Raw genomic sequence first — 27,307 nt, 5'->3', positions numbered from 1 at the left:
CTGTTTTCCAATAACTTATATAAGCAGCTATGATTTATAGATTTGTTTTGAGGAAAATGAATGTCTTTGTTGCTACAGTATTACAAAAACAGTCAAACATCAATATAGCTGGAGAGACACCATGCCCTGATTTTCAGTGTAAAATGAAACATATCTGCAAAGAAATGTATAAAAAAGGCAGAAAAACCTGAAACAGTTATTTTTAACTGATATTTAATTTTCTCTCTAGTTTTAGTGGTGACGCTGCATTACATTCTTCAGAGCACTATAATGGATGTGGATACAGGCCCAAGCTCGCACTAACATACCCCTTTCTATATTAAGATAAGTTATGTAAGCAGCTGTATGATTTATAGATGAGTTATAATGAAAACTAATAGCTTTGTTGCTATTACAAAAACAGTCAAACATCAATATAAGTGGAGACACACCATGGCCTGATTTTCACTGAAAAATGAAAAATATCAGCAAAGAAATGTAATAAATGCAGAAAGACCTGAGACTTGAATTCAGGAATTTTTTACTGATATTTATAGTTTATTTTCTCTCTATTTTTAGTGATGACGCTAAATTAAATTCTTCATAGCACTATAATGGATGTGGATACAGGCCCAAGCTCGCACAAATACACACCTTTCTGTATTAACCCTCCTGTTGTCTTCGGGTCAAATCTGACCGATTTACTACTTTCATCAATCATAACTTTTTTGTTTTACATTCAATTGCATGAAGACTTTATGATATCCTTCACAGTAGACATTTGAACATTTAAAATGGCTGACCACCACTTTCATTGAATTTTGGATGATTTAGTCACCCATGGTGTTCCCGGTCAAAAATGACCGCCATAAAGAAAAGGAATTAGTAACCATCCGGATCAGATAAAACACACACACACAAACACACACATACTCTAGATGTGCCCAATCCCCCCCTATGAATCACACCTGGCACTCACACACACACAGAACAATTTGACACATTTCCCGCTCTTATGTGCCCACCCCCCCACATGGATCACACCTGGCACACGCAATATATGTTCAGTGTCTATTCTTTGTATATTTACTGAAGTTCTTCATGTATACCAGAAGTCTGATACAATATGTACAGTTTGAAAGGGTTTTAAATGAAATTTGGTGATGATTAATGATTTTTGTGTTAATGTAATAGCAGTTAAAACAGGACCGGTCCAATTTGACCGCGAACACCAAAGTAAGGGGGGGGGGGAAACGAAGACAATAGGAGGGTTAAGACAAGTTATATTAGCAGCTGAATGATTTACGCATTTATTATGATGAAAAGTAATGTCTTTTTTTTTTAATTAGAAAAACAGGCAAACCAGGACCTTCTTTCCACTCTAAAAAAGGTTACATATCTGCACAGAAATGTAAAAAAGACCCAGAATTCATAACTGATATTTATAGTTTCATTTTGAGTGATGACGCAGTATTAAATTCTTCATAGCACTATAATGGATATGGATACAGGCCCAAGCTGTCTACTTGTTAGATACAAGCAAATTGGGCCCACATTGTTCCAAGACAGTGATGAGTGAGTAAGGCCACAAAAACCCAAAGTGCATCATGGAACAGCGTTACTCCAAGGCCTGCCATCTCCTGCTGAATCCTGATGCACCAGGGAATTACATTCAAACTCTCAGCAAGATGAATGATACTGATGATGGCACGTCCAGTCTGCCTGTCATGGAAACTGTTTTTAACCATGACCTTCTTCAGTCACACCACAAACTAACACTTTTGTTTGCTCAAAGATGATTTGTGCCTTATGTAACTCTCACAACACTCCTAGAAGTCTTATGTAAGACTACAGCCTCTGCCAAATAGTAGCCCCTTCAAGAGTTAAATGGAAGATGGAGCTCATACTTACAATTGATGCCAAGCCAAGCTAAATCTCTGCAGTATGGGTCAGGTCTGAACGTCACTCAGTCTGTCGGTTATGTTTTTGACTCCATTCACAAAAGGTTCAAAGATTTTTGTAAGTTTTAGTGGAACTACACAAAACACGTTTATGGGTGAGTTTTTGAATGCCAAAAACGGTTCCCTTTCAATGACAAATATAATTGTAAAGAAATAGGCCATTTTCTGAAAAACAATGTCTGTGGTTTAAGGCAAACTCTATTTGAATGAATCACACTCATTGTTATTGCCTATTGAAGAGGGAAAAGCAGAAGTTGCAGACTGCTGTGTTTTTACCTGTTATTTTTCACAATAGTCAGGATATGGGTAAAACTTGTTCAATGGTTTCCAGTTTTAATATCTAGTATACTTACCAGTTTCTTATGTATGAAGAATCTATGCGTAGGTACTTCACACATGTTGACATTATCGACGTTACATCGCATTATAATACATATAATAAAGATAACATATTTTGTAGAAGATAGGACTCTTAAAAAGGATTTGGCAGTCCGTTTTTTGAAAGTAAGATTTAAATGGACTCACCTTGTTCTGTGTAATGCAGTGGATGGATCTGCTGTGAGCATCAGAGATCGCTGCGGCAACACAACCCCTGTTCATGTCAAATACCTGGATGGATCGATCAGAACCACAAGCTAGAACAATGTCTGAGACAGCTTTTAAGAAAATGTATGATATTATTTGTTGACATACTATAGGCGTGCTGTAGGCAACAAAGAGAGATTTCTGTTTAACTTAATTGTGTGTTTTTAATGATAAACCAATAAATCCTTAATTGACATGGTAAATCCAGACTTAAAATATCCCATTTATAATAGTTTTTACTGTAATCACTGTATAGCCATTTTCCACTCCCAAACATGGTGGTGCAAAATAACTACAGACAGGATCCCACGTATCCTGACGCAGCTCACACCAGTGGATTTATTGTAAAGTAAATGCATCGTAAAAACCTAAAAAGGGGCAGGAACGCAGACATTCCTGAACAATTTAAGACACCTAAATGATTTACAGGTACAGTCTGCAGTGTTTGCCCTGAGGCAACACTTGTTCACTTTGCTCTCCACAGCATCAGTGCAGTCTACTGTATAGAATACTTCCTGCTGCAAAAGCAATAATACCAAGACAAAAGGATACAAGAGAAGAAATCATTGATAGCAGACAGGGCAGTGATGTCTGTCGCTGATGTTGACGTTATGCATTTAGCCAATTTGACGACACTCCGTTGCTGATACCTGATAAGAAAAAAAAGAATCTGCATCAGTTTCTAGACCAATAAAAGAAACTAGATGATAAAAAAATTTTTTTTTCTTTTTTTACAAGTCTTTTTATTTCATTATAGTGTACAGTAATCGATGCCATTTCATTTATATTGTAATATAACAGTATACTCACTACACTCCCCCCTCCCTCCATGCCCACACGGGCGAAACAAAAAAAAAATGCTTATCAATATAACTTAAACAACAGAGCCATGAAAATAAACATAAAACGGAAAAGGAAAAAACAGAAAAAAAAAAATGATGATTAACATTTGAACACATCTTAATTGTTGTCTGAGCTATACGGCTGTTGGAGAAAATGCACTACCTTTTAGGAGGGATTTCTGATTTAGTTTTTATTGTAACAAATCATACAACTAAAACAAGGGAAAGACGAATAAGCAACATGCACTGCTTAAAGAGGAAATGCAGATACTCAATTGTGATTTCCCTAGTCTAGTACAGTAAATAGGGCCTGACAACACACAGTCATGTACTTTTGGTGGTAACGAGTGTCAGCAGTGTGTGGTAGCAGCTAAATATAGCCAGACGGCCATCAAATAAGTAACAAATCTAGCTTAAGCAACAAAACCTGCTTCCTACATAAACACTTGCATGTCTTACTAAAGATCAGTCCTTTGATCTACAGTGTATGCCCCTTTCATCCGCATTGCATTGCTGTTATAATAGATGTGGTGGTCATTATTATTAAGGCTTGAGATGAAAAGTGGTGGGTGATTGGTTTACATCTCTGAAAAATTCCCTCTGTAGCCTGCAAGTGCTTTTAATCTTCTCTTGGGAACGGCACTCAATGTGTCAGTATTACCATGTCATCAAGAGTGTGATCCTATTGTGCAGCTTTGAGGTTGAATGGAAGCCCCTGTGACTGTGTAACCACATTAGATGTATTTAATGTAATGATGCTTCTCCAACACGCCAGTACCATGCCTCAGTTACATTTCTTTCAGCTGTTCTATTAATGGTTTCAAGGTGTTACAGATTAAACAAAAACTAGAATGGAAGAAATACAAACAGTAACAGTATACAGTGTTCATATGGAAATGTAGTATTAAACCTATATGTTTTGTTTGTTCATTTTGATATCCTTTATGGCAGTCCACTAAGATGTTGATGTTGTAGGTTAATGAATGATTTGAGGCTGGGCCACTAAAAGGTTATAGACTTCTTTTGACTACCCAGCAGTGACTGGGGTGTTAAATTGTATGAAAAAAGATGAGAGAAATCTTTGCCTGGACTCTGTCAAGCGTTCTCAGTTTTGTCATTGCATCTTATTTTGTATATAAAATAATAAATGAAATGAAGTTAAACCAATTCAATAGCAATAGCAAGTTTACTCACTATAAGTATAAACACTGAACTATTGTGATTGTGCCCTTGTGATTACCTTTTGATGTTGTCCCGTGTGATGTCCACATTATAAAGGTACAGGTATAGAGAGGGTCCAGATGCCAGAAGCAGAAATTTGTCGAGGTAATAAAACTGAGCACTCCTAACGGGTTTGGAGAACATACTGTTGCCCTAAAGGGTGAAAGGAAGAAGACATAAATTAAACTGATATACTGAAAAGATTGAGACATTTATGATGCCAGAGCATATACTGTAGTACTGACAACTAAAAATATAAACAAAGAATATAACAAAAAATAAAACATTTGTATCAAATTCTCTTGTGTGTTTCTATCATTACATTGATGCTAAAATAAAGACTTAGACCTTAAATGGTTGTTTCTAAATTGTTTTTCTCTAACTTGGTACTCCATGTTGCCTGAAGGTGATTTAAAGCAAAGTCACTGCTGAATTACTAAGCAATAAAAAGCTGTAACAGTAAGTGCTGTTCACTGCTATGGCTTTTTAATTTCTCAAATTGATACCTGCAACATATTCAGATAAACTACTGTCTGTTTTCTCCAGGCATTTGCCAAGAAACCACAACACTTCCAACTCAGATTAGTGGAAAGAAAGACTAAAAGATTATCCAAAAAAGGAGCGAGTGAACTAAAGAAATAGCATCCAGTAGGGCCTTAACCCCCAAACTGTTCAATGTTGTCAAGATAACAGAAGCTAACAGTCAGGCCGTCATGTCAGAACGGTTTCTCTGTTGACTTATCTCCCACCTATCTGACCTCTGAAGACTTCCAATGACAATAGACTTTAAGAACACTAAGTGGTCATTTGTGGTTGTTTCCTTTAGAGGTTTCAACTGTACAAAGATATTTGTTATTCTGGCTAACCCCTCCAGAACCCTTGTCCCTACATTTGTTGCCAAGTTCTTTCACAAGAACACAGAGCAGTCAAAGGCTGCAGACCCCGCCAAGCTCAAAACTATCTCACTAAGACAAGCGGATGGTAAGCATCAGCTTTAGGGAGACCCCAGATTTAGTTTGCGATTGGCATGGGGACAAAGACACACTTCTGACTGTCCTATTGAACGTGATACCCAATGAAGTAAGGAGGGTCTGCATATGATCAGTGTTTTGGACGCTCTGAGTCCAGCAGATGCTTTGCATGACAAAGGGACCGTCTCTAAGCCAAGAAACCCACAATGTCATCATCCCAATTCATTTCGTGTTTGTCTTTTTTTTTTAATTCAGAGATGATATTCTTATTAGAAAAGGAAAAATATACACTTTAACAATAAAAAAGGCTCGGTTACAAAGGTATGCCAACTGCTAATGCATTACAGACAAAACAAATGAGAGAATTTGCATAAAAGCGTATTTTACCCTCATTTCCCACTATATAAAATAGCGCACCCTACCAATCCACCTTAAAAAACATTTTTAATTTATTATCTTACTTGATCCCAATATCTAATCTTTATACTTTGAAAGCAGGTTGCTGAGAACAGCAAATGAAAATAATGTGCATACAGTAGCAACTAATTTTTACTGTCATTCAAGTGTGGCATCGTTGCCCCATTCACAACACTACAATTGGGGGGAAATCCTTCTAGCAATCATAGCCGTCTTTGAAGAAAGGAGTGAGGCTGAACGGCATGTGTCTGTACTTATTGTTTATCCTTCTAAACCAATTTGAGTTTAAGACCTTCAGAGTGAGGACATTTTTGCAATATGAGCTCACTCTGGCTGGTCCTTATTTCACTGATTTTTATGGGCTGAGGGAAGGTTTGATTAAGTTTAGGGATGGTTGATAAGATTAGGGTGATAGGGACTAAATTAAAACCCATAAAAATCTAAATGAAGACCTGGCGTCTTTTCATGAATGACAGGACATTTACCATGATAATGGCAGGCTCTGGGCTGCCATGGGTCCAGATTCGTAGGGACTGGTCTTCTGACGCACTCAGCCACCACTGTCTGTTGAGGCTCCAGCTCACACTGCCCACTGGCTTGTCATGCCCTGCTTGTAAAGAGAGAAGTTTGAAGTGAACCTGGAAACAGAGTGCGGTTGTGACATTTACTTTTATAGTGCTGCAGATCGAAGAGAGAAGGCACACAATGACCTACTGGTCACCTCAACTCCTTTCATATTATCTCTGGCGCCCCCTTGTGAAGACTTTGTTCCCGCTGCACTTCAGCCAGCAAGTGCGAAACAGATGCTTGACATGGATGGATATCCTCTCTTCGCCTGTCAGTGTTTACTGCCTAGGATCGCTGGGTGGCAGACAGAACTGAATGCTCTTGGTAATGCTTAACTTTTTAATACCGTGTGAAATATATTGAGGAATTTGGTGTCCAAAGACAATGTGCTCTTTCATCGATCATCACCTAGGTTTTACTGTCTGCCAAAATCAAAGACGGTATGTACTTAATTCTTGCATTGGAATATAACCAAACCATGCTTTTCCTGGTAGAAGACTATGCTTTATCAACCACTTTGACAGTGATAGCTTAGTAAGTGAATGTTTGAATGTTCCAGGAGTCTTTCATCTTAAGCCATGGAATCTGTTTCAAGGTATTTTAATCACAGTATCCCAAATAAGGCTGACCATGCTGAGGATGGCGTTTTAGGTATTGATCCTCCTTGTCTCTTCAAACAGCAGGGGCAACATCTCACCCTTGGCTTGCTCTAACATATGAATATTATCTGTGAGGAGTTTATTAATACATGAATAAATCAATAGAAAAAAACATCAATACGATAAGTCCTTCTATTGGCAAAGACAACTAACAACATGTAAATGCCTTGAGGTGAATGAGGGCGAATACTGTTAACCCAGAAGTTTTTACGGTATTGATACTCAGGACCACTTCATGCACCTGTGTAGACAGTTGGGTTGCCAGTAAGGGAGGACTTGTACAATAATACGGAGCTGTCGCCAAGACCACACAGGATTTGTTTCCCGTCACCTGGGAGAGACAGAGAAACACAGAAAAGTTTTATTAGGATATTTCAGGTAACAGACCATTTATTTAACAGCAGTAATACAAGGAAGGTGTTTTGTCTGAAATAGAAACATCTGTCCTAAAATATAACATTAATGACATTATGTTCCACATATTATTGTCAATATTGCTGCAGCCATATTGTCTCACCTGAATACTGAAGGCAGTGGACTGACTTGTTGGCAATGCTTAGATGAGTGTGTGGAATAGTAGGTGCTGCACTGTCTGCTGGGTAATCTCTGAGGAGTAAACTTCTACAAAAACATCAAAATGAGTACAATATGTTAATCAACAATAAAATGTGATTAACTTATCAAAATTGCATTTTAAGGATGGGTTTGCTTACGTATTTTTGTGAGCCTTTTTAGAGGAGGGATTCTTCTGGATATTTGTTTTAGGTGAAAACATAGCACTTCTAAAAAGCAAAAACAAAATGTTCCTGTGATGTTTCATGTATCAATGTATTTGGTGAATCAAACTTCATAAATATATTTTTAGGAATGCATTGAGTTTTGCTTTTCTAATCCTCCTGTCATTTAAATGTAATGTAATGTAATAATTGCTCAGTGACCTACCTTGGGGCACTGGTGTATCCAGATGACTTCACCTTAGAATGGAAAACTAGAGGCTGCTCCTTTACTCCTCCTTTGTAGAAAATAAGGTGGTAATTTAAATTAGACCCAGACCACAACGCACAAATACATTCAGTCCAAACAATTTGAAAAATAGTATAAATGACCCCAGAGTCAAGATAAAATATACTATAAATAAAAGATAAGTGAAATGAGTCAAAAGGAACAAATAATTCCTGTTCATTATGTTCCATGTTTAGGACATAATGCTCATTATACTGCAGTGGCTTTTCATCAATTATAACATGTGAAGTAAGATACAATATTATAGGGTAAACTATCCTTGCTCTGGGTATTAAGTGCATTAGCCACAAACTGTGGGATGGTTCATTCTGCTCCCTGTTTGCTGTCAGTGCCTTTACTATATTACAATGAGCTCACTTTTTCCACAACCATTAAAATGTGTGAAGCTCTCCAAAAAGTGTTCTCCTGTCAAATACAGGCAATGCAAGAAAAATCTCCCAGTGGCAATTTAAGATTTAATTTAAGATCAGAACACATAATATACTAATTTGCCTGATAGCATTACCACTAAATTCTCAACTAAGAACACATTTCCCTGAATTTGTTCAAGTTAAATAATTGACCAATGGGTTTAATTGACCAACCAAACTATAAATGAACCTGGATAAGGAGACTGCCTGTAAGTGTTTGATCTCTTGAGTTTCTTATCATATCTTAAAGACAACTAACAGTCATTTATTATCTAAGGTAATTCATTGACAGTGTTATCAAATTCACCTTAAAGAACACAGACTGATTGGTAATGTTGTCCTATCTGGTGACACACAAACACAGCATAAGCTAATTCACTATTTGTCAAAAGGAACGATGGCATTTTAACTTATCTTCAGTAAATTACCACAAGCAAATGTATGGTTATTAATTGTATATCAAGTTAGCTAATAAATCATTAAGACTACAAACCCTGCTTACAGCTCATCAGACTCTATTGAATCTGAATCATTAATTTAGAGTTTGGTACTTTTAGTTGTGCCTCTTTGGCTCTCAGACCAAAACAATAATACAAGTTAAACCAACCAGTCAAAATAAAAAAGAAGCACATCTTGATCTATTTTCAAGCCTTTCTTATCTGGAAGTCTTCATCTTTGATCAGCAGTGCCAATGTTCACTCCAGTTTTGGCCCTGAAGGACTTTTTCCTGTAAAGCACACTTGACAACTTCTGAACAACCATCCTGTTCCATTTTTCTTGGATGTTGCAGTGAAATGTGAGTTTGTTAGGGGACATGTTGTTGCTTGTTTTGTTCAGCCCTGAGGAATAAAGCTGTTGATACTTTTCATGCCGAGTTGCTTCTGTAGAAGCAATTGATTTCCTTATTTCCACTTTTTCTATTCAGAGGCCTTCTTTGTACAGAGGTCAGAGGTGTTTACGAAGCAAGCGTTACAACTTTTGTTAACCTGGTTTGGATATATACAAATACAAATTGATAATATAGCATTAATCAGATAAAAAAAGTACACATTTTCTATTGCCGATAATGTGGTGTGTTTTTGACCCAGCACAGATTACAAACAGGACATTTTAGTCCAGAAATTTAATTACCTGGCAACACAATCCCTTCCCGATTAACCCCCTGTTGATATATAATGGCCATTTAGTTTTATGGGGCAGTAAAAATCTCATACTTTACGCTGACTTTACACTAGACGCTGTTTGAAGGAAAGCAAGGGTTTCAGACACATTTCAAAGTAGAGTCATATCTGCGTAAAATCACAGCGGTTGCCTGTGTGCTCTTTTTACAGCACTCATTATGTAAGACTTAGCTCAGCCTAAACTGTCAGAAACTGTCAAACAACGGAAAAAAGGTTTCATAATATTTAAATTCATTATTCTAATATGAGGATTTTTAACCTCTGATGCAACAGCTAAAAGAGCAGCAAATGAGCAATGGTACGATAAGGGCATATCAGCTGTATTTGGTCAGGTTTAACAAGTTTCAAATACATCCTTTCTTCAGTTTCTGTGATTTTAAGAAGTAAAAACTAAGTGTTTTACGGTTTGTGTTGTCTGCATTTAAAAAGATACAAGGTTCAGCTAGCCTGGAGTTTACTCTAAAATAAACCACTAACTCTTGTTCTCAGTCAGAGAACAGGAGATGGGAAAACGCAGACCTCCTGCTGTGACCCAAGAAAAAAGAAAGAGAAATAATTCAAGCTTTTAAAAATGTATAAACCATAGAAGGTATATGTGTCTCTGCAATCTTGCTTTGAATGTAACCAGAGACTTTGGTATGAGTTATAGCCTTACTGACCTGTGAAAAGTGGGTCACACGGTAGGAGAAAGCACAAGAGCTGAAGAAGGAAGGTATCTGAGGCTCGGTAACTGAAGACTGACAGCATCCACCAATAAGGAGCCAAACTCAGGGGCTCACAGCAATGGAAATCATGTAGCACCTGAATAATATGCTCTCCATGTGGAACATGTGTGTAGCATACTGGGGGGAAATGTACAAAGAGGGCAAAGAACTACTACATGTAGCTATGTGAACTAACCACAATATCAAACCTCATCAAAGAGCTAGACATGAAATGGAATCACTAAACAAAAGGTACTCTGTACAGTAGTTTCTGCAAAGCACTGACAAATGGCGTAAATGGCTAACAGCATGAAACCATTTCCCATTTCCTTTAAACTAGAGCAGTCAAAAGCAAACAATTCCTCATGTGTCACCAGTGGTGGATACAAGCTAAATACATTTACTCAAGTACTGTACTTAAGTACAATTATGAGGTACCTTTACCTAACCTGAGTATTTGTTATGTGTGCTACCTTATATTTCTACTCAGCTACATTTTGTAAGGCAATGTTGCACTCTTTACTCAACTATATTTATTTGACAACTTTAGTTACTCGATTAGGAGTATTAGCTTATACAAAATATAAATCAATCATTAAACTAATGATGACATATAAATATATAATTATTTTGGTTAAAATATCCAGAAACATTATATAGCATTTCAAATTAGCTTTACATTTACAAGCTGTGATAAACACATTAATGCATCAATAATCATAGCCCAGTAATTAAATGTATTCGATTCCTCATTGTGTCATTACGCAGTTCAAGTATGTAAACTCTTAGTACTTGATGTATAATGTAATGCCAATACTTAGTATTTTTACTTAAAGGTGGGGTAGGTAATTTTGGAGAAACCAACTCGAGTGCGCTAGAATTTGAAAATACACAGCCGGAAGAAATCTGCCACTTCCTTACAGAGCCCCTCCTCCAACACACACGAACGCGCACATGACCAATGAGGGCACGAGATAAGTTTGTGTACAGATGGAAGGCTGACAGGCAGGTAGGCCATCCAGTTATTTTAGCCGGGCCGGCTAAAATTATTGGTCGTGCTTTTTACAGTACTACGGCTTCCACAGATGAACATTTTTGTATGGATGTTTTGTCAAAGCACTTAAGATATTCATTGCTATCGGGATGTTAAGAGCATTCCATGGAATATAACAAAAAGTGTATCTCGAGCTGGTTTCTCAAACTTACCTAACCCACCTTTAAGTAAGATTTTGAATGCAGGACTTTCACTTGTTTCAAAACTTTTGCAATTTTGTATTTCTGCTTTTAATTAAGTAAAATATCTGAGTAATTATTCCACCACTGTATGTCACTTATTGTTTTTCCCATCTTACTCTACCCCTCTCTAGCTCTTAAGAAGACATCGATGTTACTGATCTAGGGCGTATGTGTTGCAGCAGTCATTCAACTGATATCGCTGGGGATTACATAAAGCCAATCTTTCCTTTTCAAAATGTACTGACATCTAAAGATAAATGAAAAACAACTAAATCAATTTCATCTGTATAATTTAACTTTAACTGTTATTACTGATGTAATCACTTTGTTGAGCGAAATAACAGACATTCAGTTCAGAACATGTAATTGATTATATTCAACTCCAACTGCTGTTATAGTGGTCCCCTTATAACCCTAACTTCAAAACAACTTCATCCAGGCAAAGACTCAGGCATTGCACTTCAGACAAGTGACATCATGCAAAGAATAGTGGCAGCTGATTATCATCATCTCATAAAAGTCCTGGTTCGTTTCATGATTATGTAACGTGGCAGGCAGTGTGATGTGACAACAGATATCTAATGTGCTCTCACAGCCCTCTGCACAAGATGTACTATTGGAAAAACAATTTCCTTTCCAGGAATCTCAGAGGTTTGAGATGTAATTTGCATAAAGTTCTGCACATATCCTTACAAATGTAGAGATGCGTGGGGGAAGCATGGTGGGTTGCAATGCTCCTTAGATGCTTGTAGGTTTTGGGTCTGACAATGCAGTCGAAAAGCACCTATGGAGTCCCTGAAGATCACCTACATAGAAGTGGCAGCTCCCTTCACTCCAGCAGTGAGGAGCCCTGCTAATACTGGCTTTCTCAGCAGTAACTCTCTGTAATAGCAACATGCTAACCACAGTATATTGCACTGTGTGTCTCCTGCAGGAGAGTTTCAAGCTGCCAGATCCTAATGACACACCAAAGAACCACAAATAGGCTCACTTTACCTCGGAATCCACGACTGCAAGAAGCAACCGTACATGAGCTAATTAAGGAGAATGTGTCAGTCTAAATGTGGTATACTCTCCCTGTTTTTAAGAACTGCCTATGTGGCAAATAATAACAGAAGGGAGTGTTTTTAAGAATGCCACATCAACAATCCTCACAATGCAAAGAAGGGCATATTTTCCATCCTCTATATTTACAGATAATGAAGAGGTTCTCAGTTGCTCTTGTAATAGCCACACAGGCTTTCTATAAACCTACAATAAGTACAATTTAAGAGAAGTGTCCAATCAAAACAGACAACGAGCCAGACATGGGGTGAACTATAAAATGGGTCATACTTTAAAAACAGTCATCAAACAGCAGTTGCTCCTGTTTATTTGATGTGCATGAGCTTGAGTCAGGGGGAGTGAGTGTTCTGACCTTTCTTTTTAGGATGCTCGGGCTCCTTTCTCTTAAACTCGGCACTCAGAGGAGATTCAAGCACTGGAGGAGAGCTGAAAACAAAGGAGGGTGGTGAAATGGGGGGAAAGAGTTACTGGAAATGAAGGAGCATAGCATTTTCCAGCATTGTGGATTATTAGCCCTTCTAATTCTCAGTACCCTGATATTGTTGACTCATGAGAAACCAGATGGCAAGAATAGTTATAATATGCCAAGTTAATGTGGAAATGTCAGAGTCACAAGGAGTCACAGGCATGAGGCCAATTAAAAAATAAATTGACCACACGTATATATTCTATTGCTGGTGGCCAGTGTCTGAGAGAAAGCAACAAAAGTCTACAACTGCACTGTTTTTGCAAATTGTTATTTGGCGGATAAATTGCATATTTGTAAAAGCACAAAAACAAATAACGTTAATGAAATTATAAGTCTTTATTGGTGCTGCTAGATTTTGGAGGTTCAGGTAATACAAGTGTGGATTTCATTCCTTCCCCAGAAGAAAATTACATTTTTTGGGCATTTTTTACGCGATGTTATTGTGAGAGTAATGACTGATTATGATTTTTTGGATTCAAGCAGCTTTATTAAAACCCATACAGATTTAAAAGCTTACATTTAAAAAATGTACACAGAGTAGTAGAAGTAACTCACTGAGCAGAGCAGTTCCAGGCTGGAACTAAACCTGATCTGAAGGAAAGTATGTTTCTACTTAGGCTCTTTGTAGAATGAATAATAATACAATCTACTATTGCCAATGAATAAACAATTGACAGAATAATTTGCAATACAAGCGGCTGAGATACAGTATTTAGCATTTGGCATTCTATAACATTAAAAAAACCTGGGTTCCAGCAGCATGCTTTTCCAGACTGTGTCATAGGTGTGCCAAACAAGATACTGACGTTTTACTCACAGAGCTGATTCGTTGCTCAGATCTCAGAGCAATAAAAAAGGACAATTTGTCCTCCGGGGCGTTAGCATCAAATATGTCACATACCAATGCATAACCAAATATTTGCCTTTGACTCCGAGCTTACCTCGGGAACACCGAAAAGCCTTCACCACAAGCCAAGGTGCTCCTTAGGACGCACAGACGTAACTCCAACAGGGCCACACATGGAGTGAACATAGAGCTCACTAAAAACACCATCTGTGTGACAAGGAATTCAGAAATCAATTAGTAACAAACAATTGCATCACTCCATACCTGTTTCAAAAAAAGTATATTCCACATTATTCAAGAACGGATTGTGGAAATAAAGCGTAAGGAATGAGAAGAGGAGCATCTCAGAACTTTTTTCAAAAGTCAATCAAAACGAAAAACTCCACAAAGATCCAGACCCTGAAAATGAACTGATTTAAGTATTATATTATAATTATATATTTATAATTCAGTAGTTAACTTTTCATTTTTGTGTGACTTTTATCATCAGATATGAACAACTTTTAGCAGAACTGACAATAGCAGCCAGGCCTGCATCAACCTCAGCATGTGGTCTGACTAAGGAATACTTTCGTGAGACAAAAATCTCATAAGGGTTACTTAGTACAAGCATCTTTTGAAGGACAGTTTAATTATTGTTACAGTTGAAAGGATAACAGCGCAATGTCTCAATGTGGTTTCATGAAGATATTACTGTAATTACTCACAGAGTCATCCCAGCCTGGAGAGATTGACCACGACCCTGCCATTGAGATGCTCAAGATGGGGTAATCTAGACAAATCGTTCATGGGGTTGTTAGTGAATTCCCTTAGGTGTGTGAAACCTTTCTGAAAAGAAATAATTGTATACAATGTCTCCTATTGTAGTGTAATGGTGCACTGGTTGAACATTAGTGCTTAAACAAATTACAGAGTAGAGTAGCAATTGTAGAGGTGTCACCACCAGCAGCCTACCCTTGAAATAAAATGCTGTTAGGAGTTCTGAAGTAGCCAGCTCCACCACATACAGGCCGTCGGAGCTTCCAATACATAACCAGCTGTTGTCCCTGCAGGGGCCCACACAGAAAAGTATGGAAACACTGTTACAGGATTTCCCTTTTTTCCAGATCATTTGGGGAAAGACAGATCATTTGGGGAAAGACAATGTAACCACATACTAAAGAAAAACATACTGATGTGATGGAGGGGCATGGTAAGCACACCATAGAACTATAGGCTTTTATTCAAGTTTCCATTGACTTCACGTAGTCTAAACTATGTACACCCAGAAAGATGGAAAATACTGCCACCGAGTAAAGGTTTGCGAGCTGAGTCTGAAGGATCCTTTTCATCCACTTCCTGCACTGAGACTCATGCTGAGGCTATAACATTGTGGGACAGATTTTATATTTTAGTGCATCATTATATTCATGCTGAGCGTGGGCTTCAGTGCAGGATGGAGACCATTGCGTGTGGAGGTTTATGTGATAATTGCACAAAAATTGTTTTGTTAGCTTCGTAGATTAAGGTTTACTGCTGTTAGCCACAATGTTTTTTTTATATTTTGTATTCTCTACTGGGGGGCATAAAGTCTTAAATCCTACATATACTGACTTTAACATACTTACATTAGTATTTAAAAAAGTATTCTAAAAACAATAGCTAATTTGAAGCCCCAGAACCATATTTATATAGCACTTTTATTCACCAATACTGTATTTTAACAGTAGAAAAGTCAGCTTCCACTGGATGTGAAACCAGAAACTTTTCCAGCTGCAAACATACCCATCATACACCTGAGCAAAGAAAGACCTATTTGTTAAAGCCCATCAAATGGAGTCCAGTAAAACCGTGGTTGCAGACAGACATCATGCGGTTGATGAACTGGAGCGTCTGTTAGAGGTCCTGAGTTAAGATTATGAAGATACTGCTCCAAGATCATATGCTTTGCTTGGAAAAATAAGGAATCAACGTCCATTTCATTTCCAGTGGTCCACAAAATACACAGAAAGTTATGCTGGGGCATTTTAAGTGCCTGCTTCCTGTCATAACATCAAATGTTTTAACAGCCTGAAGCAGTTTATGCTACAAGCCTGCAAAGTTTCCTGTGATGTGTGAAGTTTCCTGTGACGTTTGAAGCGACTACGTGGACACGTGCCGCAAGTAGCCGTGAAGAGGTTGCATTTTGGTGCAGGCTTTTCAGAAATCTATGCAGTGTTACTGGAAGAAAAATGCAGCTATTTGTTTTTTTTTTCATGACAACTGTGTTTGAATTGCCTGTGTAATATTTTCCTGGATCAGCTACAACTTTTACCTAGTGGAAATAAGAATTAAGCCCTTGAGGATGGCCACAGTGTTGACAGAATCAAGTCTTGTTTCAACATTAAGATTCCTTGTCACAAATGAAGCAAAGCAGCTCTTCCCTGTGGTAAAGTCACATTTCAAAACTATTAATCATTTTATAGCACTTGAGAGCTAGATCGGCCTCTATTGTGAAACTATGAAATCTATCTATGCATATCCTTCTTGTCAGTACTTATCTAGGTCTCAAAATTCAAAGAAATTGCTTCTGGGACTTGGAAAACATTAAAGGATTTAATCAACTCTGCAGTTACCCCAGCTCAACAACATCAGAAGTCTCTTGTGTCAAACCATACCAAGCAATCATATAACTCCTATTAACATTTAGCAATGTTTATAAAAGGATTAACTTACTTTTTAAGCTCATTATTGGTATCAATTAATGAGCTGCATGTAGCCATTTTGAGAACAGGTTTTGAAGTATCCACTTTATCTTCAGCTAACTGTTCTGAGAACCCTAGAAGAAAATGTCCAAAACCTTCAAAATATGTAAAATAATCATATACGTAGCTGAAAATAAAGAAATGATTTATGAAAATACATTTCCTCACAAAGCCAGTACAAGATATTCTCCATCATTGTTTTTCTGATAGATCAGTAACATCACCTGCTGGGTCGCTGACAGTGCCTTGGTGCTGTAGATGTCTTTTTTCCATCTTCTGAAGGTCCATTTTGGACACCAGGTGACACTTGTGGTCATCGGTGACAGAAAAGCACCACAGCTAAACCAAACAGGAACAGGTTTGTTACTAGCAGCTAGTGGAATGTCGTCATGTGATAGCACAGACTGAGTCAGATAGTGAGTGTGAGCTGTTAAGGACTGTGTGCCTCAGTCACTCACCTGTCCATCAGTTGAGCCAGTGATAAGGTGCCTGTTCTCCTCCAAGAAGAAAACACTGAGTAGGGGAGAGCCTTAAGAATTGAAGAATTTACTTTGGGTAGGTTGGTAGTAAATATTATATTATTAATAATAAAGCAGGGCCCTGACTCCTCTACAGCTACCACTACTGAAGCATGCCTTTAAACATAAATAGTTAAATGCTTAATGATTAGCTTTGACACCTATAATTTGATATTTATTATATTGATATATAATAACAATTCCCGATTTTAAATAGATCCCACTAATATATGCGATAAAACCACCTTTACTGTACAAAGTGAATAAAGGTGTGTACATTCTTTTACAAGATTTTTAAGAGTTAATATCATACCTGAAAGCACAAAAGACTGGTAGCAAACAGCTTCAGTTTTTAAATCCAACACCTGCAAAGAGACACTTTCTATTAATAACTATTACAGTTTGTGTAACAGTTGATATAAATTAATGTAAAAGTGGGATATTTATTATGGTACCTTAAAAGTGCGATCCTCTGAAGTTGTGACAAGAATGTTTTTATTCCAGGGACAGAACTCTGCTGACGTCAACGGTCCCAGGTGGTTGGTAAAGGTAAAAATCACTTCATGTCTCTAATGTGAAAAATAACATTAACAATTTTGATTAGAGTGATGGCTACAGCAAATAAACAATATGACACATATTTTAGATGTCTGTAACGTATAACATAGAGAAGTAAAAGAAAGAGCAGTATTTGTAATCCATGTGAGAAATAGAACATTCAGGGAGGATTTATGTGCACAAAGGAATACTGAAATGTTCAAAGTAACATTATTTTGTACCTTTGAGCTGAGAATATACAAAGTTGATCCCGAGCATGCAGCCACTCGTTCATCAGAGAAACAGAATGAAAGATGGACGACTTCTCCCAGTAAAGTCCCAATAACTGTTCCAGCAGCAACTTTACCTGCAAACAAATGAGTCTGTTTATAAGCAAAGCAAATGACGTACAGGACCATAGTAGACATCAGTGGGCTATCTGGATATTTTTCACTAGATGGCAGGCTTCTTAAGAGTTTCACTCAGGAAAATGATCATACTCACAGTAGCCTATATGATATCAGATTTGTGTCACAGGGTTGACTTGTAACTAATTAGGGAACTAAACTGGTAGGGCAATATAATGAGGGTTGGGAGAAAAAACATGTAGTTCAGAATAAAATAAACACTGGATAAAAACTCTTGCTGAAAACCACCTTTGGCCAGGGGAGCAACTATGTTTTGCACTACGAAGAGATACATATTTCCTCACCCTCCTGTGTTCTCCTGTGGCACAGTTCAATATCCCAGACAATGATATAGTCAGGAGAGGCAGAACAAAGGAGAACAGGTCCACGTAGTTTCCCAAAGGTCATGGCACTGATCTCACCATGGTGGCCTGTTAGCAGCAGGGGCTTTGGACAAACAGACTCTGGTAAAATATGCAATGTAGTATAATAAGTTATGTGTGGCTCTGTGATAGATCAATCTTGTCATTCTCCATCTTAAAAAAAGCAATATAAAATATGTATCCATGTCAGATATAATTTAGTCTTACCTTAGTGAGGCAAATGTTTTAATTAGACAGGCCGACATTGTATCAACTTTTGTTTAATTGTCAAAATGATTATGTTTTATATGTACAGAATGTTGAAAAACAGAATATTTCATATTAAAAAACATACCCTATTCAAATACGCCTACACATGAGGACTTTAAACAAGCTATCCTGGGGTTTGCACTTGCAGTCATGTTAACAAACATAGCGACCTAGCCAATTTAATTCTTAAAAAGTGTACATAAATACAAACCTTGTTATCTTTATCCATGTTACTGTAAATTAACATGTTCTTGCCCTCCACTGGTATGCCACAATAAGTGTGACAACATGCTAGCTGTCGGTGTGACAGAAGTCTATCACAAGGTAAACTGAGCATTTCAGTCACCATCTTTGCTCCTGTCAGGAAACTCTGGTGGAGTGCCGCGCCAGCAGAAAACGCTAATTAATTCCCGTTAAAAGTAACCGAGGAGTCATGCCGTACAGGTACTTTTGCTTCACCAACAGTGACATTAAAGTTAGTTCATGTTTAAGGAAGATATGTAGTTTCTTCTACACAAAAGTTGTAGGTGGACATGTTTCGCAGGTTGCTAGGACACCGACACGTCATCAACTTCCGTTAACAGCAGCCTACGCCTACAAATAAACGATTCACACAAGTTAAAACAACATAAGTAATTCAAATTTGCATTGCCAATCATTTTTTATATACCTTAAATATGTAACATCCACGCTTCCGTTTTTTTAACGCTACACGTTACTATGCGTTACCATTAAATGTATCTTCTTTAAAAATATATTTTTTTAACACATTCATGGTTGCTTCCTTTTTGTACCTCTTCGTTTGACCACAAGATGGCAATCACTGCTCACCTTTAGTCTTAGGACGTACTGACAGGCCCTGCTTCAAGACATGTTGTAAAGTAGTATACTATATTTTAACACAATATACAAATAAAAAAAATGGTATACTTCTAATTAATTAAATCACAACTTGCAAATCAATGACTGGATGAGATTAAAAACAACAATGCATGTTTTACTTTTGGAAATCCCCACACTGAATAGGTTAAACCAGCCCATTCTTCCTTTTCCTTGGAAACTGTCTTGTCTTGGTGGTTGCAAATAGAGCACATACAACATATAAAGTCTGACAGTATTCTCCTTCCTCTCTTGGTGCTGGGTTGTTTAATGTTGTAGATTAATAAATGAATTCGCAAGCAACCCAAAGTAGGCTACCTGCTATAACTAACTTGGAGCTTTATGTTCTTTGTCAAAATGAAAGCTTGGAAGTGTTGCAATGCCTTGCCAGATTAACCAACACACTCGTCAGAAAGGGATATGCAAAATTGGCAGAGCCCCCTCCAAGCTCAGCAGCTGGGAAATATTCCACTGGATCTTATGACTAGAAAAGGGAGAGGGCTCATATGCTACACTGATGCAACTTTCAGCAATGAAGAATGATTGTAATCTCTTCTCACGTCTTTAAGTGTCAAACATGTGAAGGTATTGTGAAAGACTCCTCCATCTTTGTACAAGGGACGCAAAATAAGACTGGGAGCAAAGTCAGATTAAGCTGTATCGAACAGGTTGAGACTAGATCTCCAGCATCACCATAGCGGATGCTGTGGTCCTCATTATTTTTTTTTTCAAAAATATTTTTATTCACATGTAAGACAAAAGTGTAACAGTGCATTACAGCAATTAAGGCATTTTCATTTTTTTCCCGCCCAAAAGAACCCTTACTCACTTTCCCTTAACCCCGCCCCATCCCAACCCATCCCATCCCATCCCATCCCAACCACCCCTCTCCCGGAGCACTGAGGCAACAGTACATCAATACAATACAAAATGATAGATACAATAATATACATGCACATACCTGCATACATACATACATACATACATACATACATACATACATACATACATACATACATACATACATACATACATACATACATACATACATACATACATACATACTTACATACATACTTACATACATACATACATACATACATGTACACATACTAACAAATATTCAGGGATGTCACACGCGCTGCATGTGTGGCGGACAGGGGAGTAATCATATCAGAATTATAGATGGATAAATAAAGGTTGAATCCTTACAGCGACACCATATCAGGGGGAAGACGGTCTACATAGCTGATCAGTGGCCTCCAATGAGCGTAAAACTTATCCGAGAAACCCCGGAGAGTAAACTTAATTTTTTCCAGCTTTAGAAGAGACATAGTATCACTCAGCCACATTTTAAAAGAGGGAGGTAAAGGAGATTTCCACAAAAGAAGGATTTTCCTACGAGCAATCAAGGCGGTAAAGGCAATGACATTGGTTTGAGTGTTTATAATGTTGATTTCATCTGGGGTCCTACCGAAAATAGCTACATGAGGGGATGGAGAGATTTTTAGACCTACAATTTCAGAAATACACTCGAAGAAAGATTGCCAGAAGCTAGATAATGTAGGGCATGACCAGAACATGTGAGTCAGGTCGCAGGGGGCCTGGGAGCATCTATCACACCGGTCATCTAATCTATCTGGATAAATCTTGGAGAGCTTAGCCTTGCTATAATGTAGTCTATGGAGAACTTTAAACTGTATTAGGCTGAGTCTAGCGCAACTGGAGGATGAGTTAACGGCTCTCAGGGCCTCCTTCCAACAGTCATCAGAGAAGGTGAACTTTAGTTCCTTTTCCCAATTAGTTCTAATCTTGTTAATGGCAGATTCATCAACCACAGAAAGAAGTTCATAAAAATAAGAGACATGGCGTCTAGACAAAGTTCTTGCTCTAAGTACAAGATCCACTCCACTGGGAGGCAGGGATTGGGGGAATTGTGGAGAGTGGGTCTTAGCAAAATCCCTTAGTTGAAAGTATCTAAAGAAATCAGATCCTCTTAGATTAAGGCAACCCGTAGTGGCAAACTGGCAAACAGGCTATCAATGTATAACTCCCCTATGCAGCGGAGGCCTTCCCTCTCCAAGTGAGAAAATTGGGGGTCAATTGTTGCTGGTAAAAATAGATGGTTGTTACAGACAGGAGTCGCTTGAGGAAGAGTAAGCGAACCAAAGTGACGTCTAACTTGTGCCCAGATCTTTGAAGTGCCAATTACAAGGGGTTTAGATGTGAATTGTGAGGGGGAAATGGGCAGAGTGCTACACGCGGGGGCTTGAAGTGACGTGGATCGACATGAGTTGGCCTCCACAAGACACCAGTCACTCTGGGGTGAAGTGAACCAGAGCATGATTTTGTGTGTGTTTGTGGCCCAGTAGTAACCCATAAGGTTAGGTAAACCAAGCCCACCCAGGAACCTGTCCCTCTGCAGTAATGGTCTACTAGCTCTTGCATGTTTACCAGCCCAAATAAATGAGGAAATAATGTTATCAATAGCAGTGAAAAAAGATTTAGGCAAAAAAATAGGTAGGCATTGGAAGATGTATAGATATCTGGGCAGTACATTCATTTTTATCGTCTGAACTCTTCCCGCTAAAGAGAGTGCCAGGTGGCCCCACCTCTCTAGGTCAGATTTGACTGTTGCCGTCAGGACAGTAAGATTTTGTTCCCGTAGCGCACCAAAAGACTGCGTGATTGCAATGCCCAGATATTTAAACCCTGAGTTGGATATTCTAAAAGGCAACGACAAAAGAGGTAATTCTGCAGCCAATTGGTTGATAGGGAAACATTCACTCTTTTGGATGTTTAATTTGTATCCTGAAAATGAACCAAAAGTGGTCAAAAGTGAGAGTATGTGTGGATTACTAGCTATAGGATCGCGCACATACAGAAGAAGGTCGTCAGCATATAATGAGACCCTGTGTTCGATATCCCCTCTCTGAATCCCCTTAATTCCTCTCTCTGCTTTTAGAGCAATCGACAATGGCTCGATAGCAATTGCAAATAGTAGTGGGGAGAGCGGACACCCCTGACGCGTCCCGCGGAAAAGAGGGAAGAATTTGGAGCACTGGGTGTTCGTACATACAGAGGAGTGAGGAGAAGAGTACAGAAGTTTAACCCAGGAGATGAGGCCTGGACCAAAGCCCAGCTGTTGAAGGACAGAAAACAGATAGGCCCACTCAACCCTGTCGAAGGCCTTCTCAGCATCAAGAGATATGACAACCTCCGGTTCAGCAGGAGAAGGCGGGCTGTGGATGACGCTGAGAAATCTTCGGACATTTGTGAAGGAGTGCCTCCCTCTTATGAATCCCGTCTGATCTTCCGAAATGATGGAGGGTATAATAGATTCCAACCGGCGAGCAAAAATCTTCGCAAGTATTTTCACATCTACAGAAAGGAGCGAGATTGGGCGATATGATGCACAGCTCAACGGGTCCTTGCCCTTCTTAAAGATCAGAGAGATAGAGGCTTGCATAAGGGTGGGCGGCAGTGAACCTTGGTCGTACGACGAATTAAACATAATTATCTAATAATAATGGGGACAGTTGATTTGAGAAATTTTTGTAGAATTCTACCGGGTTTCCGTCAGGTCCCGGTGATTTGCCAATGTTCATGGACTGTATTGCCTCTTTAATCTCAGCAAGCTGCAGTTTGGCATCTAGTGTCTGTTGGTCGTTAGTCGAAATCTTGGGCATATCTAATTTATCCAAAAATGTATGTAGCTGACCTTCGTTATCAGGGGATTCAGACGTGTAGAGACGAGAGTAGTAGGTTTTAAAGATGTTATTAATCTTTCCCTGTTCAGAAGTGAGAGAGCCCAACCCGTCCCGAATCTGGGTGATTTGGATCGAGGCAACCCTAGCCTTTAGTTGGTGGGCCAGGAGACGGCCAGCTTTATCACCATGTTCATATATAGACCCTCGTGAATGTAGGAGTCGTCGTTCAGCCTTTCTTGTTAGGAGAAGGTGAAGTTCTGTTTGGAGCCCCATCCGTTCTTTAAATAGATCAGGTGATTGAGTGGAAAATAGTTGGTTTTCTAGATTAATGATAGATTATTCCAGTTCTCTTTGGCGTGCTCTACAAAGTTTATTAACATGAACGTATGCGAGATGATATTACCCCTAAGAAAAGCTTTAAGAGTTTCCCAGAGTAGGGACGCAGAGGTCTCTTCATTTTGGTTGGTCTCACAGAAGAATGCAATTGATTCCGAAATACACTCACAAAAGGCTGCATCAGAAAGTAAAAGAGGGTCAAGACGCCAGAATCTAAATTCCTTAGGCTTATGATCAAAGTGAAGGTCCAGGATCACAGTTGAATGATCTGATACAGTTATCGGTGAGTACTGAACAGAGACAATCGACGAAATAAATGTTTTATCAACAATAAAATAATCTATGCAAGAGTATGAACGATGTGCATGGGAAAAGAAAGAGTATTGCCTAGCCGAGGGGTGTAAAAATCTCCACGGGTCGACGTAGCCATAGTGGTCCATAAAAGCAGAGAGAGTTTGTGCCGTTTTAGAGGGCGCCACAGTTCTGGAACTAGATCTGTCTAGTGCTGGGTCTATAACACAATTCATATCTCCTCCCAGTATCAATAGGTGGGAATTCAAATTGGGGATGGTGGGGAATAGCGACTTCACAAAATTATGATCATCCCAATTGGGAGCATACACAGAAACTAAGATGACCGGCTTCTGATAGTGTACCAGAAATGATGACATAACGTCCATTTGGATCTAAAATTGTATTAGTAGGGGTGAAATTTACTTTTTTCCGAACTAAAATGGCTGTGCCCCTTGTCTTTAGGTTAAATTGTGAATGAAACATTTGTCCAATCCACGGCCTATTCAGCTTTCGCTGATCAGATTTACATAGATGTGTCTCTTGTATAAACATTATATCCGCGGAGGAGCTTGACGCTCGTCAACTATCAGCAGGAGGGCGGGGGAGCCTCGCTGCGGGGAAGCAGTGTGGACCTGAAGCAGTGTGTGGACCTGTCAGCGCAACTCGCATGATGCCGAATTTAACAAACACATTTAAATAATTGGTTTAAACGGCATAATAATAAGGACGATCGTCCGTTCTGTGATTCTCCAGAGCACACATGCTATTATATTAGGGTCATGCAGAGTGAGATGAGATCGCTGTCCCTTTAAGAGAGAGAGAGAGAGAGAGAGAGGGGTGTGGCTTGTGCATGTGTGTTTGTGGATGGTAGAGCGACAGTGAGAGAACCTATGGAGAGAACGTGTGTATGTTTCTGGAAGTGAAACGAGGAAGCAGAAAAACAGAGCTCTGTGATGTATTTTGTGAAACAGAAGAACAGCTAAATAAATGCAACGGCCTCCCAAGAAGAGCTCGCCTCTCTCTAAAGTGGGTTATCGAACCTGAAGCTTGTTGCTTCTGCCCTCCTCGACTACGGTCTGGGAGCCGACAGGAAAGTTCAACACACAGATGGCCAGTCCGCCCCTTTGTAGCATATTATGTCGATGAGAGATGAGCAGATCGCCACTGGGCTTTCAACTAAATACACAGCCACGCAAAAACGGCGGCATTTGTACAGCTCCTTATGGGTAGGCCTACTGCAATTAGTGAAGTGCTTTCCTCCGTGGTGAAACGATCAGCACTGCACCACGGAGGAAAGCGGCAGAATGTCACCTGGAGATAAAGAGAGCGGGGCTGCGTTGCGTGCATGGCTTCCTTCTGCAGGTAATGGGGAGACGCGCTCTGGCGGCGGTCTCGTTCAGGATCCGAAAATACAATTTAAATATTTTTGCACACTTATTCCACTTATTCCTAGTGTGCCACTGGCAGGGCCGCCTTAATGCACGGGCTGACCTGGGCTGAAGCCCAGGGGCCTACGGAGATCGGGGGCCTATCATGTGCCAATTAATTTTTTTTTTTTTTTAAATCCATTTTTTTATTTTTTTATTTCGGGTGTTTTTAAAAAAAATATTAAGTAAACAAAGTCTTGGCTTTCAGAATATGAAACTTTCATTTCCAAAATCACACGATAAATACATTTTTGAAGCTTGTAAAGGGAAGACAACAGCTCTCCCTCGCCACTCTGCTGTTCCACAGCGCCGCCCCCCCTCCCTCCACTGAAATTATTAATGTAAGACGTATAGTAATCATAGATAACACGGCAAGGTCCGTTACAGTTTGTCTTCATCTGATTTTAAAAAAACAAAGTCTTGGCTTTCAGAATATTAAACTTGTTTCGGTAAATTCAGATGATAAATACAACTTTGAAGCTTGTAATGGCATAATTGCAAGCGGAGAACGGAGTAACTTGACGTCACAGCAGGCATAACAACAGCCGGTGTTTCTCGTGAGTGTTTTCCCCGGGAAACAAACACAATACACACAAACGCAAATATACACAAACACCCACACGTCAGAATGAGAATATGTTTCACATGTGACTTATTCAAATTGCGAGTGATTGAGTGAAGAAAAAGTTTGAGAGTGGCACTCGGAAAAGGAAATTGTTGAGGGAAAAGGAGTTTCGAGACAAGCAGCTATTACAAAAAATGCCGAAGCTTACAGGTTATTTTAAAGCTGTAGGCCAGGATGAGGAGGAAGGACAGATGAGTTCTGTACCGAGCGGTAGCGGTGCCGGCCGCGGGGCCTCGGAGACAAGTAGGCCGTCTGGTTCTGATAGCGATGGAGTAGCGGGAAAGGGAAAACAGACAGGAGGGACATTATCTGTTGGAGGAGATGGAGAGGACGACGAGGACTTGCTACGTGGAGGGGAGCCAACGGCAACCGGACAAATACATGAGGGAGGCCCGATACGTCACTCATATGGAGGAGAGGACCAGGCGCGTGTAGAGCAGAGTGGAGAAGTGCGATCACAGAGCCTGCCCAGGCTATAAATGACTTTGATTTGTTGTTTAAATAGGGGGCCTACAAAAACTATCAGCCCCAGGGCCTGATGGCAGGTTAAGGCGGGCTTGGCCACTGGTTAAGGTGCCGCGTGCCAATGCTGGCACGCGTGCCAGGGGTTGCCGACCCCTGCGTTAGATTATACAATCAATTGTGTCCAAACATAACGGTTGTAACGTACCCAGTCCACCATCAATGCAGCGCTAGCGTGGTTTAGCCTAGCCTAGCTCAGCCACCACTAGCCTAGCACAACATCAGTGGTTAGTTTAGCCGGCTCGCGTTCATAGCAAGCTGCAAAGGCTACAGCCTCCAGGGCCGAGGGGAACCTTTTCTTAGCCGCGCTTCCAAGCAGTGGCGTTTTCTCCTGGAGGCCAAGAGAAGCCAGGCTTCCCCTGTTTTTTCGGATTGTAGTTATAATTGTAATAAATAAATAAAAACACTTCGTTTAGTTTCGGAAATTCTTTGTTGTGTGTTGCTGCCGGCCCGTCTCTCCCCCATTCTCATTGAGTATTTTACAAAGAGTGAAACAGCACCCCTCTAGATGTTATGGTGAAACAGTAGATTGCACTCTCTGTTGCGAGAGGAGGCCAGCC

At 39.3% G+C, this 27,307-nt stretch overlaps 1 protein-coding gene across 3 annotated transcripts in view; it reads right to left on the bottom strand.

The window, feature by feature from the left end:
- wdr27 (WD repeat domain 27) overlaps nucleotides 1-27,035 on the bottom strand; it is a 53,669-nt gene extending 26,634 nt beyond the window's left edge. The window contains exons 1-20 of one of the 3 annotated variants that reach the window (XM_079690020.1): nucleotides 26,896-27,035; nucleotides 18,628-18,769; nucleotides 18,158-18,282; nucleotides 17,834-17,947; nucleotides 17,692-17,743; nucleotides 17,319-17,389; nucleotides 17,085-17,199; nucleotides 16,832-16,934; nucleotides 15,092-15,183; nucleotides 14,845-14,909; nucleotides 14,232-14,344; nucleotides 13,174-13,247; nucleotides 8,145-8,214; nucleotides 7,916-7,984; nucleotides 7,720-7,823; nucleotides 7,444-7,533; nucleotides 6,462-6,583; nucleotides 4,608-4,741; nucleotides 3,078-3,175; nucleotides 2,466-2,587 (exon numbers count right to left, since the gene is read on the bottom strand). In XM_079690020.1, the coding sequence (XP_079546146.1) occupies nucleotides 2,466-2,587; nucleotides 3,078-3,175; nucleotides 4,608-4,741; nucleotides 6,462-6,583; nucleotides 7,444-7,533; nucleotides 7,720-7,823; nucleotides 7,916-7,984; nucleotides 8,145-8,214; nucleotides 13,174-13,247; nucleotides 14,232-14,344; nucleotides 14,845-14,909; nucleotides 15,092-15,183; nucleotides 16,832-16,934; nucleotides 17,085-17,199; nucleotides 17,319-17,389; nucleotides 17,692-17,743; nucleotides 17,834-17,947; nucleotides 18,158-18,282; nucleotides 18,628-18,769; nucleotides 26,896-26,907 (1,887 nt within the window). In that variant the 5' untranslated portion in view covers nucleotides 26,908-27,035. Of the gene's footprint in view, nucleotides 1-2,465; nucleotides 2,588-3,077; nucleotides 3,176-4,607; nucleotides 4,742-6,461; nucleotides 6,584-7,443; nucleotides 7,534-7,719; nucleotides 7,824-7,915; nucleotides 7,985-8,144; nucleotides 8,215-13,173; nucleotides 13,248-14,231; nucleotides 14,345-14,844; nucleotides 14,910-15,091; nucleotides 15,184-16,831; nucleotides 16,935-17,084; nucleotides 17,200-17,318; nucleotides 17,390-17,691; nucleotides 17,744-17,833; nucleotides 17,948-18,157; nucleotides 18,283-18,627; nucleotides 18,770-19,165; nucleotides 19,639-25,213; nucleotides 25,616-26,895 lie in introns of those variants that run through there. The other 2 variants (XM_079690019.1, XM_079690018.1) reach the window with 2 other exon arrangements.
- Nucleotides 27,036-27,307: the final 272 nt, after the last annotated feature.

This window comes from Notothenia rossii, assembly GCF_949606895.1.
Source record: "Notothenia rossii genome assembly, chromosome: 6".
Classification (NCBI taxonomy): Eukaryota; Metazoa; Chordata; class Actinopteri; order Perciformes; family Nototheniidae; genus Notothenia; species Notothenia rossii.
Note: the sequence above shows the minus strand (reverse complement) of the source record. Positions and strands in the feature narration are given on the sequence as shown.